Below are 12,489 nucleotides of genomic sequence, written 5' to 3'. Positions count from 1 at the left end.
CACGATCTGCAATTAGTTCACTATCAAAAATCGACAATTCATACCCTTAACAGAAGTATTAATTTGAAGAATTAATTTGAAGACTGCTTGAACACGCCTCATTTACACGGTCTCATGCAAGTAGAGTTTAGTATTTGTTCTGTTATTTCAGTAGACAGTTAGTTTCTCCAGCCTAGTAAATATATTTAGGTACACATATGTAGGTGTGCATGTACTATTATAATTTCAGGTGTAGGTGTTTAAAAATAAAAGGTTGCATTTGTTCTTGTTGTTAGTTTTAAGAGCAAACTTTGTTTTTACGAAAATGTATTGCCATTCAAAAACATGGTTGTGACTGCCATTGATTAATTTATCTTAATACATGTGTAAATGAAGTGTGTACACGTGTAAACTGGAATGCACGTGTAAATGAAGACTCATTTACACGGTCACATGCAAGTCCAACTTAATAACTTAAAATCTACATGTCATGCTTGAACATTTTCGTGCTTTTGACTTTTGAAGCTTTTGAGCTTTGAACATGTAAGCCCGGCTATTTTTTTGTTGTTGTTTTTTGTTAACAAGGTTATTGACGTTTCCTAACTTTTTTTTTTTTTAGGAAGGTTCACATGTTTGCTTAAGGATTTGTTTGCAGGGTCCATAGAACATTTCTAGGAAAAATATTTATTATTGCCTGTTAGATATAAACACAAGAATGTACTTAGTAGGTCAAGTATGTAAGTACTCCATCTTTGTCCATATCCTGTTGTTGCTTGTTTTGTGCATCCATAAGCGGATGTTAAGTGTTTTCTGACCCTGCACCCTATTTTTCCTCTTCCTCAGTGTTCTGACGTGTGGGAGGAAGCTGCTGGGTCTCTGGCCTTCAACCGCCGGCAGTGGAAATGCTCGTTCCAGTACGCCCAACTTCAGCCAGCCAGACAGTGTCATCCTTCAGGTTTGGCCTTATTCTCAATTCAATATGTAATCACTGTAAATAGTTTCCTGCTTGTCCTGCTTCATTACAGATGACTCTCTCACCCACGTTCTCTGTAAACTCCCAACCCTCTCCCTTTCCATACAATAGTTTTTCTCCCCCTATTTTTCGACATTGATCTGACCTTTATCCAGGAGGTTGCAATGTGCCAAATAGGCCTTATTCAGACCTTAAGGCTTCTTATTTAAAACAAACCCGCCATCTAATTTTCATCTTTTTTCAGAGGTCATTTATGCATGCACACTCACAAAAGCTAACTATTGAGGACACATTGGACAACTTTAAGGTTTAAGATGTTTATAATTGACTGTACGTTTTTGAAAGTATGTTTAGATTATATGTAAATTAGTGTAATAAAGGTCAGTTCTGTGCTTTGCTCATAACTTTGGCAGTAATAGGGTCAGGCTAGTGTGCTAGTGGAAGTGTAGAGAGGAACTGTCCCGCTCTTTGCAAAATGTCCTAAAAGTAGGTCAGGTAGCTCTGCAGAGAGAGGGATACAGATGTTTTATATGCATCTAAATAGCCCCAGGCTAAATAAAATGCTCTGACAACACAACTAGACATTTTATGATTTTTGTTGTTGCAAAATAACATGGTTCTAGATTCAAAATATCACAGTTAATAACCATTGACATATTACTTGTTGTTTTTTCTTAGTGCATGTAATATTGGAGGGCATGAAAACAGGCTCTTTAAGCACTTGAGTTCTGTTGATACTCACCTCCTACAGTAAACCATGTGTGGTGTTTGGAGCAGGCCAATTTCTGCAAGTCTAATATGGCCTTTAAACCCCACACACACTCAAACAAGTGCTTTTTTGTGGTCCCTGAGCAGAATTGGTGCATTGGAAAGCAGATAACTATCTAAAGCTTAGTAAATACAGACGTAGAATGAATCAAGACTCATTGAAATACACATTTAATAGTCGCATGCAAAGAACTTGAATATTGATAATATCATGCATACTAATGTCATTCACGCTGTTGACTTCCATCTTCAGGAAGTTACTTAAGTTATTGACATATCCTAAAGCAAACATGTGAACCTTCCCAAGAATTAGACTTTGTTTGGAGGATCCATAACTTCGGCAGTAATAGGGTTGGGCCTGTCTTCTTGTGAAAATGTAGGAATTAAAGGAGTAGTAGTAACAATAGTATGTCAAAATTCACAGTACTCATTATTTTTTTGTTTTTGAAAGTTTACATTTGATAAATACAGTAAAAACGGTAATATTAGTTAACAGAAATATTACAAGTACCGGTAATCATTTTCTAAGTCCCTATGAAATCAAAATTGACCATCCTAAATTGATCGTTTTGTGGTGAACAATTCATACATGCAAGTCGATCCACACACACATTTTTTTTGGCTTCGTAATCTTTAATCAAATTTTGAAAATGCCCCTCCCCTCTGCATTGGCGGACCTTGCCCGATGACATAGGCTTTACGGTTTGGGTGTCTCCTTAACATCCATAACCACACCCCTCCAACTGACAGCTGCTGTGTGTTTGCGAGCGCCGAGCGAGCATTGATTGACAGCGTGTGTAAACTTGCTTTATCCTCCATTTCAGAATGAAAGACCCATTTTTCTAGATCCAATCAGGTGCTAGTTGAAAAAAAAAGCTACGCCCACTATTTTGCCTCATTTAGTATTCCTTTTCTCTCGGAAATACGTCACAACACTGGAGAAAAGTCGTTTGCAACTTACGGTTCACGGGGACTTTAATATCTTTTAGAATGCAGCTTATTTTCAACATCATTACTTCAGTCTTCAGTTTCACACTCCTTAGAAATCACAATTATGGTGATTTGGTTCTCAAGAAACCTTTTTTTTAATCAATATTGAAAACCGGTGGGTTGCCTAATATTGTTTTATTTCAAATGATAAAGACAAAGAAATTGTTACAAAATATAAATGCATATTTGCTGAATAAAAATTGTGCATCCGTCCACAAAAAAACCCCCAAAAAACCCACGATCTTTTTGATTTTGAATGATGAGTAGACAATACAACATGGCAATGTAGCTTAAGCAGCTGTACAGGAAACAATTTATTAAGCACACGCATACAATCATCACAATCACCTGAGACGTGTCAATCCCAGACAACCCCTGGCCCTTTGAGTCACCACTTCCTCCACATGCATTAATATCCTCTAACACATTCAGACGTGACATTTCACCACCGCTCTCTGTAAACAGCACTCCCCGCTGGTATTGTTCTGAATCTGTGTGGTGAATCACATGTGCGCATAGTTTTTCTCTTCACTCGGTCTGGGCCTCTGTGAAATTCCCACCCTCCGCACAGGCCTCCAACTATACAATCCCTGTTCTTCTTTCTGCAATCTCAGGGTGCCAAGCCAGCCCATAGCAGTGCCAATAGGGCTCTTTTGTGCCCGAATGCCATGGCTTTGTCTAAGGGCAGTGGGCTGTGCAGTTTAAACTGGGAGCGAAGCCTGGTCCTGGGCCTATTCAGTAGGTTCTGCCCCTCATTAAGGTGCCGGGGTTATTTAGTGCAAATGAGGTGGCAGGTTTCCCTACATTCTGCCCTGTTAAACCGCCCCACAGCCAAGATGCATCTGGGGCTGATGACACATCTGGGGCTCGTTAAAACCTGCTCCCCTTAGCTTCTCTCCTTTCCTATCCGCTGATGCTTCTCTTCTCTGACCCCATTTTTCACATTCTTTCTATTCAATTCGCACTGTTCTTTGAAATTCTTAGTGGTTTAATATATTCATCCCGAACTTCTTCCTACTTTATTAGACAAGACTGTCAGTAGATTGCAATAATGAATTAATAATGAAATAATGAATGGGCAGAAAATGCAATACACATATTGGCACCTTTTCCACTGCTGGTACGGTTTCGGCGCGGCACTGTTCGGCTCGCTTCGCTTTTCCACTGCGTGGTACGGCTCGATTCACATTAGCTCGGTTTGCTTTTCCACTGCAGTTAGTACCGCTTCAAAGTGGGTGGGATTTATAGTCTGACCGTTAAAGTTTATCCGCTCCTCGGCAACCAAAGAGATCAACGTCTACACTTCGTCCACTGACCATAATTCAGCCATTTCTTTTTTTGGAAGTTTTCTTCAAGCTAGTCAAGCAAGTAGTTTTAAAACGGGTGCTACAGCGGCTGTTACTGGCTATTTAAATCTAGCGGGATTGTCTTGCAAATACAATTACGCTGGTAGTGACGATTCTGTCTGATTCTGACCAATCAGTGATCTGCAGTGTGTTCACATCACATTTTAGTATCGGTATGGTACGCTTGGAACCTCAAAAGAGGTGGTACCATATATAGCGAACCGTACCATGCAGTGGAAAAGCGGCACAAGTGAGCCATTACACAGTCTAAGGGGGAAGAGACAGACCACTTGTGTTAATATCAACGGGAAATTGCTGATAAATCATTTGTTTAGATAATAATCGGCAGATTTTGTTTTGCTTTTTTAAAATGTATTGGTTTTTGACTCCCAAGTCAAGATCACTTTTGTCCAAGACAATAATCGAAGGCCTGATATTTTAAAGCTGGTATGTACTTTTGGACTTATTGGGCTGATTTCAACCCGGAGTGACAGAAGTGTGAAAACAGACCCACAGCTTTAAAAAAAAAAAAATGTATTATGGTTTTCTCAATTTCGAATCGAGTTTGGTCACTGAACTTAAGGAATAATGAAACTACAACCACATGTACCCAGTGTATGTTGGCTCTATTGTTAACATTTAGTGTTAGTGGTATTTAACTTGGCATGTTTAAGGTGAAGGCCTCAGCTGTTCATGGTGCGGTTATCATTGCTTTCAGCACTCTTGTTAACTGATGCCAGCCGTGACTGTGAACTTTAGCGTTTGCTTTGGATCATAAACCTTTCACTCTTGTCCCATCTTTAACCATGAGCTGGAGAGAATTTTACCTGTGTTTTGCGGTTTGTTTTCATTATCCCCAACCCTTCAATGAACATTTAGAATGGGTTTCTATCTGTTAGAGCTGTTAAATATCAAATATTCATGAAATACTTGCATTAATTTTCTGATAACTATGAAAGATTTGTGACTATCGGGATAATCTCAATGGGCCTTTCTAAAATTTTCATTAGAATAGACCATTTAAACCTTTTGTCTTGCAAATTGGAAGTTGTTTCTATAGATCCAGAAGCAAAAATATGTTAATCCAATTCATTTGAATCTTGAATCTTATTTTGAATCTTATTGGCCATGTTTAATGGTTTCTCTTAAATATGAAGATGCTGAATATTGCCTTTAAATTGCCTTTATTTTTTTAAACTTTTGAACTCTTAATATCTAAGCGATTTGTCTGAGGAACACTGTAAAGAGTCAAATGAAGAGGTAGTTTTGCCATTACATCATGTCAGGCTAATAACTCTTACTTTTGACTGTTCTCCTGGGTGCTTTTACACCCTCCGTTGTTGAACAGTGGCTCATTTTCAACAAAACTCTCCTTGTCTATTCAGGTGGACTTTCCCACTTCTTCTTTCGAAGTACGCTTCAGCACCCCCGCTCCTGCAGAGTTCAGCCCCCAGTACGAGTTCTCGCGCCTGGACCAGGTCAGCCAGAGGCAGCTACAGGATGTCTTGCACAAGAAGTCCCTTTTCTGGTGAGATGGCTCTCTGAAAATCCTAAAGCAAGTGATGCATCCTGATCTAATTATTTGTTTTACAGCATTGTTCCAGATTTTTCCTTAGAAGGGAAAATTATTTTTGTTTCCTCATTTCTTTCAGCACCCAAAGGCTCTATATACTTTGTAATACTCACCTTAACTAGCACTCTGTATTTCTCATTGGATTATGACAATATTGCCCCTTTTCTACCAACATGGTGCTGGTATCAGAGCCAATTTGTAACCGCTCCATAAATCCTGGGCTGGAAACTACACTCTGCTCCAGCGTAAACCACTCTCGCAATCCATAAGGAAACCGCTAATGTTCTCAGATCAACACATCACGTTATTTATTCCTGCTACTTGATATTTATTCAATTAAAGGGGCAGTTCACCCAAAAATTGTCATTTACTCACCCTGATGTCGTTCCAAACCCATAAGACTTTCGTTCATCTTCGGAACACAACACAAATGGAGATATTTTTAATGAAATCTGAGAGATTTCTGTCCTTAATTGACAGTCAATGTAGATACCACTTTAACGCTTCAAAAATTCATAAAAAGACTGTAAAACAAATCAATATTAAGTAGTTTAGTCCATATTTTCTGCTTTATATGACGAACAGATTGAATTGAGGCGTTTATTCACATTGGGCTGGCTCTGATTTGGCATTCCCTGAAACAGCAACTTTTTGGGTGGAAGAGGACGTAAGAAAGCTTTATGGTTTTTGCTGATTTTGTGAGCCTGTGACTTAAATATTCTAGCTCAGTCTTGTAATGTGACTGCAACGCATTTACACATTTAAACTGCTTTAGAAGGTAACCACAAAAGAGAATGCAGTAGATTGATGTATATACATAATGGTACAGGACAAGGATGGTTTAAGTGTAGTTGGAACATCAAATAACCAGCTTAAGCAAATTCAGATTCACCTGTCATTACTCATTTATATTTTAGTGACATGCTCATTTGAAAGAGGAAAAGGGATTTCATGTGGCATGTCTGCATTGGAACCGAGGTTACACAAGCTCAGAGGGATGTTGAGGAGCTGATCAGACATGAGAGAAAGGATGAAGACAGGATGAAGACTGCTGTTAGCAGTCTGTCACATCGTTCCTTGTTTCTGGGAGGGATAAAAGCACAACATTGTTCCTTTTGTCCTCTGTGTCCCTGTCTGATTTTTCCCCTCATCTCATCCATTCGTTCATGTGGAGTTCAAAGGGCTGGATGTGTGAACAGTCGCCTGGGGAGGTTGAGGAGTGCAGAATATAGAACAAGCTCACACTGTTAAGACTGGAGAATTAAATATTCTATTATAATATCTATTTTTTACTGTAGAGGGCTTGGTGCTCGGCAGTGTTCACTTTGTTACCGTCAGCTTTAGACCGCTGATGTAGATCTCCTCCCCAGCTGGCCCTGTTCCTCTTCTCCTCTCTCTCAGCTGTTTTTCCTCTGTGGAGCTCTGAAACATTTGCTGCAGAGACTGACTCTTCTTAAAAGTTTAAAACATGGAGCCACACCAGCCTGGAAATATTTAGTCATAAATTGTCTCCAGCTCTCGGTTCAAAGGTGTGTTTGAGCCCGGTGTAAACTCTGATATGGCATGTGTTAGCAGAGTTAATGTTTCAACTTTTTGAAAAACTCTTTTTTTTTTTTTGTTTCATACAGTTTTATCAATTTTAGAAGTGTTTGCTCCAATCTAATGCTCATTTTTGGGTTGGGGTTTTTCAAAATACCCTTTATTGTACAGATATGAATTATACCTCATTGGTCATCTTTTTGTAAGTGTTCGGACTTTTGATTTTCATCAAAATTCATGAATAATGATAGCGGCAAAAGGAAAAAAATTCCAGGAACTTAAACTACCATTCAAAAGTTTGGGGTCAGTAAGACATTCAAAAAAATGTTTATACTGTAGGTCTCTTAAGCTCACCAAGGCTGCATTTATTTGATCAAAAATACAGTAAAAGACATAATATTTTGAAGTATTACAATGAAAAATGTTTTCTATTTTAAAATGTAATTTATTCCTGAGTTCAACTTAACTGTGTTATGATTAAGGATTCCTGAAGGATTACTGATTTTCTGCTCAAGAAACAGTGTTGGTATCAATGTTGAAAACAGTTGTGCTGCTTAACATTTTTGTGGAAACTGGTATTTCAGGATTCTTTGATGGATCGAAATTTTAAAAAGCAGCACTTATTTGAAATTGTAAAGACTTCAATTGTTACAAAATATTTTTCTCACTCTTTTTCAATTGAATGCATCCTTGCTGTTTTAAAATTGTTTTTTTAAAGAATTAATTAACCAACACTTTTGAACGGTAGTATACTTTGCAGGACTGACTTGGGAGCATATTATTATAGAATCTTGTAAGCAGCCAGCTCTCTATAAACAACCACCCTAGCAACTGCATAGTAACGTGCTAGATTCGAACATTCAGAACACCCCTGACAACCACTCACAACAAAACAACCTCATAGTGGAATGTCTTATAACAGGCAAGCACAACCCACAGTTTCTTCAGAAACTGTGCAGATCTGGATGCGCAATGTTTTTGTCCCAGCAGAGGAACACAGTTTATCAAATTTAGGATTAGTTCACAGCCATTTGGTTGTCCTTTTCTTTACCGATTGATTTGCAGAAGGCCCTCAGGGTTGCTTTGGGCAGCTGCAGCCAGGAATCAATACTCCTCAAGCCTCTTGTGAATTGTGGGTTATGTAGTCTTCTAATGACAGTCATTCTTGCCTGTTGAAGAGCGTGGGTGTGACTGTATGAAGCATTCACAACCCTTCCCCCCCAGTATATTGAGCTGTCTGATGACTGGCCCAGCAGGCGCAGAGGTAATATGACCCGGGGTTCCTGCCCTACGGCTGTCATCCCTAGAGGGAGAAGCCACTCCCCAACATGAATTCATACGCCAGCAGAAAAACATGGTAGCTAAACATTGGCGATTAAGTGGGTATGTTACAACCAACAAGAGATGAGCTAAGCAGCATGAAGGACCTTGACAGATCATTATTAAAGTGTTTTAAAGCATGGATTGTGTGCAGATTATTTGTACAGGCTATAGCTAGCTATGTATTTAAATATTAGTCATGAAAATAGTTCTGTTTACATTTTAACTTGAGCCTTTTGGAGTGTTTACCTCCAGACTTACTGGGTTTGGTACATCAGTGTAGAAGTAATCATGCATCATAAATTACCAAGAGATTCGGTGTGCTTATTTTCTATCTTTTACTGCAGTGAGAGCCCACGCAGAGACCTTTTCCTGGACATGCTTTACTCTCTTAATTGCTGTATTAGCAGCATCTTAATTTTATCTACATAGGAAGTTTGCACATATTTGAACTTTATCAGATTGGCGAATCATGTTTTGATTTGACTGATAGCAGATGGTGGGTTGCAAACCTTTTTGAGGTGCTTCTGATTTTCATGAAAGGGGCAAAAAGAAAAAAAAAAACAAATCCCTCTTTTATGCTCAGTCACTAAAGATGCATTTATTTGCTCACTGTTAATCTTCATCAGATTGGGTTATCGTGTTTTTGGACATGTATGACAGTTTGCAAACCTTTTGAGATTAGCTGTAGAAGTGAGGTGTAAACTATGGCTGCTTGTCTGGAAACAACATTATAGTGCTATGGTTGAAGACTTTAATTTGTGCAGTATACTTAAGCTCTTGGATGAATGGATTGGATGATGTATTTTATGTAACATACATAACAAGTTTGTCTTCTGCCTGTTGTGACATGGAATCGACAAATACATTTTAATGATGTTTTCATAAAGTCATGCTAAATATCTTGCTTGGTTCTTTTATCTAGGTTGTCTCCAGAGGACCGGCGCCTGTTGTGGGAGAAGCGTTATTTCTGCCATGCGGAAGCCAGTCGTCTGCCTCTGGTCCTGGCCAGCGCACCCAGCTGGGAGTGGGCATGCCTGCCTGACATCTATGCCCTGCTCCGCCAGTGGGAATGCATGAACCACCTGGACGCCCTAGGCCTGCTGAATGCCACGTGAGTGTTATGGTAACCATGGCAACTGCTTGCTCTGTTCTGTTGTTTAGCTGGAGGCTAAGCAGAGCTTGACTGTCCTTGAACGGCTGGCAGTCGGGCTGATTTGAGTAGACCATGAAGAATTGACCTTTGTGATTTGTCCAGCAGAGCACATGTGGAGCGCAGATATCTTTCGACATTTACTGACATGATTTAAAAGCTTTATTAGTGTTGAATCAAATTGGCTCAACCAAGAGCCTCCAGGTTTGATCTACCGTCTCTAACTACAGTGTTGTGCCTGAACGCATTCAATGAACGCGTTCATATTTTGGGCGAACGTGAACTGAACGTACTGTATTACTGCATAATGAACGTGACTGTGAATGCGTTCATTCTGGTGTCTGTGTCTCAGTTTAAATTCGTACAGTAGGATGCCTGATTTCTATAGAGCCTTCCAGGCGGAAACCCGGCTAGAACACACGTAAACAGGCCTTAATATGTAGTGAAAATCGCTAAAACTAGAAACACCAGCCAGCAGTGTCGTGCCGCGGCCGCCGTCAACAAAGCAGTGAGGCTGTGTCGATTGATCATTTAAACGGATTTTATGACGAGGATGGAAAAAATCTTAAATTTCTGTGCAAAATGCCCATCGATAAAATAATTGTTGTCTGTGGTTGTATATGGGGTGTTGCAATAATAATAATAAAAAGAGCTCGCAACATATGGAAAAACTTCATTTTTTGAAGTAAGAACTAAGAACTGAACTAGTTCATTTTAAAATGTGTGAACTGAACTTTGAACTAGGTCATGAGAAAGTGAACTTTCCAAACACTGTCTAGCTTGGTTGACCTAAATGGTTCACCAGGTTAACTTTAAAACCAATCGTCTGGTAGCCCAACCACCCAAACCAGCTTGGCCTGGATAATGACTGTGGTTATAATAATATATAGAGGTGCAGTCATTAATAGTTATTATCCAGTTTATTTTATTCATGTTAATATATCATTTGTGCTTTACTGTGCAGTTTATTGCACCATTTTCATTTTTGGTTTAACATCCCCTTTAAACTAGGTTTCCAGATCAGGAGTGCAGGCGGACGGCTGTACAGTGGATGGACTCCATCTCTGATCCTGAGCTTTTGGACTTCCTTCCTCAGTTAGTGCAGGTAACAAAGGCCTTGTTTCCAACTTCTTCCTTTCATGCTGTATTCCCTCCTTTCCCATTGACCTTGATCTGTTTATATCCTACCTGTTTTTCTTTTTACCTTCCGTCCTTTTGTTCTCTCACCCTCTGATTTCTGCCTTCCCTGTCCAACAAATTGCTCTCTTACTCTCTCTTTGTGCAGGCGCTGAAGTACGAGTGTTATCTGGACAGTCACCTTGTGCGTTTTCTGCTGAGGAGGGCCATCGGGGATGTGCGCATAGCTCACTACCTTTTCTGGTGTGTCCTCTACTCTCAGATTATACTTAGAAACTCGGTGCGCATGTATTATAGAGCACATAGACTGAGAAATCGGGTCATGCTGGCTGTCTCATAGTGTCATATTCAGGTTTGTCAGTATTAAAAGGTTAGTTCACCCAAAAATGAAATTTGTCAATTACTCGGCCTCATGTTGTTCCAAACGCATAAGATCTTCGTTCATCTTTGGAACCGAAATGAAGATATTTTTGATGAATCCTGGGAGCTTACTGACATGAGGGTGAGTAATGATATAAATTAAATTTTTGGGTGAACTGACCCTTTAATCTGTTGCACTTCTGCGATGAGATTTGAATCTTTGACCTATCAGCACCTTGATTGCTTGATGCTTTGTATACTCTAAAGTCATGCACATGTAGATTATCACTGTCACACGGATTCCATGAGTGCGTGTATAAAATTAGCTAACAGCTCCACCTGCTGTACAAATGCAATAATTTTCTTTCTTGGAGCAGTCAAAGCCTTAATGAATGCGGTTACATTTTACTCCTAACATTTAAATTAAATGAATAGTCATTTTTCCTTTTAATAAAAATAAAGGCTTTTGCAATGTGACTTTTCAGAACAATTAAACTAAGAAAAAAAGGAATATATATATATATATATATATATATATATATATATATATAAGTAAATAAATATTATATAATTTTGTTCTACTTATTTTACTAATAAGGGGGTAAAAAGGTAAAAGGCAGCAGAAACATGCTACAAAATGATATATAAAGTTATTCTGATTCATATTTTTAGTAAAAAATTTTAACTAGTTTTACTAATAAAAAAATTACAGTATTAAAGTAACAAAGAATCATCATTTAAAAATTAGGACAATACCAAATGCATTACTGTAAAGAGAATTGTGCTTAGGTGCTCTAAAAAATGTTACAATGTAAAGCTTTCTAAAGCTTCCTAATAGTCAATTATAATTTCTTTATGCTGAAGAAAATCATATTTGTGCTCAAATCTAAACATTTCATTAGACAGAAATTGCTTTTTGTTAGTGCAATCTATATAAAATGCCTTCAAAAATGAAGGAAATGAATTGCTCTAAGGGTGTTTGGAGCATCAATTAAAATACACTACTCTTCTTTTGTTTCTCTCTTTTTAGGTTGCTGAAAGATACTCTTCAGGACTCTCAGTTTAGCGTGAGGTATCAGTATCTGCTGGCGGCTCTTCTCTGCTGCTCCGGTCGAGGTTTAAGGGAAGAGTTTGATCGGCAAGGCTGGCTGGTCAACATTCTGGCTAAACTAGCCCAGCGGGTCAGAGACGCCTCGCCTTCATCCAGACAGGTCAGCTTCACTGTTATTCATTTACTCCTGGTATTTACATCCATTTCAAAAGGACCAATCAGTGCCTTTTTCTAATGAGAACAATTATGACCTACAAAAATAATTTGCTGAAAAGAGACGTCTTCTAAATTTCTCATTTT

At 38.7% G+C, this 12,489-nt stretch overlaps 1 protein-coding gene across 1 annotated transcript in view; it reads left to right on the top strand.

Annotated features, from left to right (window-relative positions):
- The window catches only part of pik3c2b (phosphatidylinositol-4-phosphate 3-kinase, catalytic subunit type 2 beta), a 49,870-nt gene that overhangs the window by 28,925 nt on the left and 8,456 nt on the right, over positions 1 to 12,489 (top strand). The window contains exons 15-20 of the mRNA XM_039694732.2: positions 823 to 934; positions 5,442 to 5,584; positions 9,414 to 9,602; positions 10,653 to 10,746; positions 10,927 to 11,021; positions 12,169 to 12,349. Coding sequence (XP_039550666.2) covers positions 823 to 934; positions 5,442 to 5,584; positions 9,414 to 9,602; positions 10,653 to 10,746; positions 10,927 to 11,021; positions 12,169 to 12,349 — 814 coding nt within the window. The remainder of the gene's footprint in view (positions 1 to 822; positions 935 to 5,441; positions 5,585 to 9,413; positions 9,603 to 10,652; positions 10,747 to 10,926; positions 11,022 to 12,168; positions 12,350 to 12,489) is intronic.

The sequence above is a fragment of the Pimephales promelas genome, chromosome 21 (assembly GCF_988280905.1).
Source record: "Pimephales promelas chromosome 21, fPimPro1.hap1.1, whole genome shotgun sequence".
In the NCBI taxonomy this organism is placed as follows: Eukaryota; Metazoa; Chordata; class Actinopteri; order Cypriniformes; family Leuciscidae; genus Pimephales; species Pimephales promelas.
Note: the sequence above shows the minus strand (reverse complement) of the source record. Positions and strands in the feature narration are given on the sequence as shown.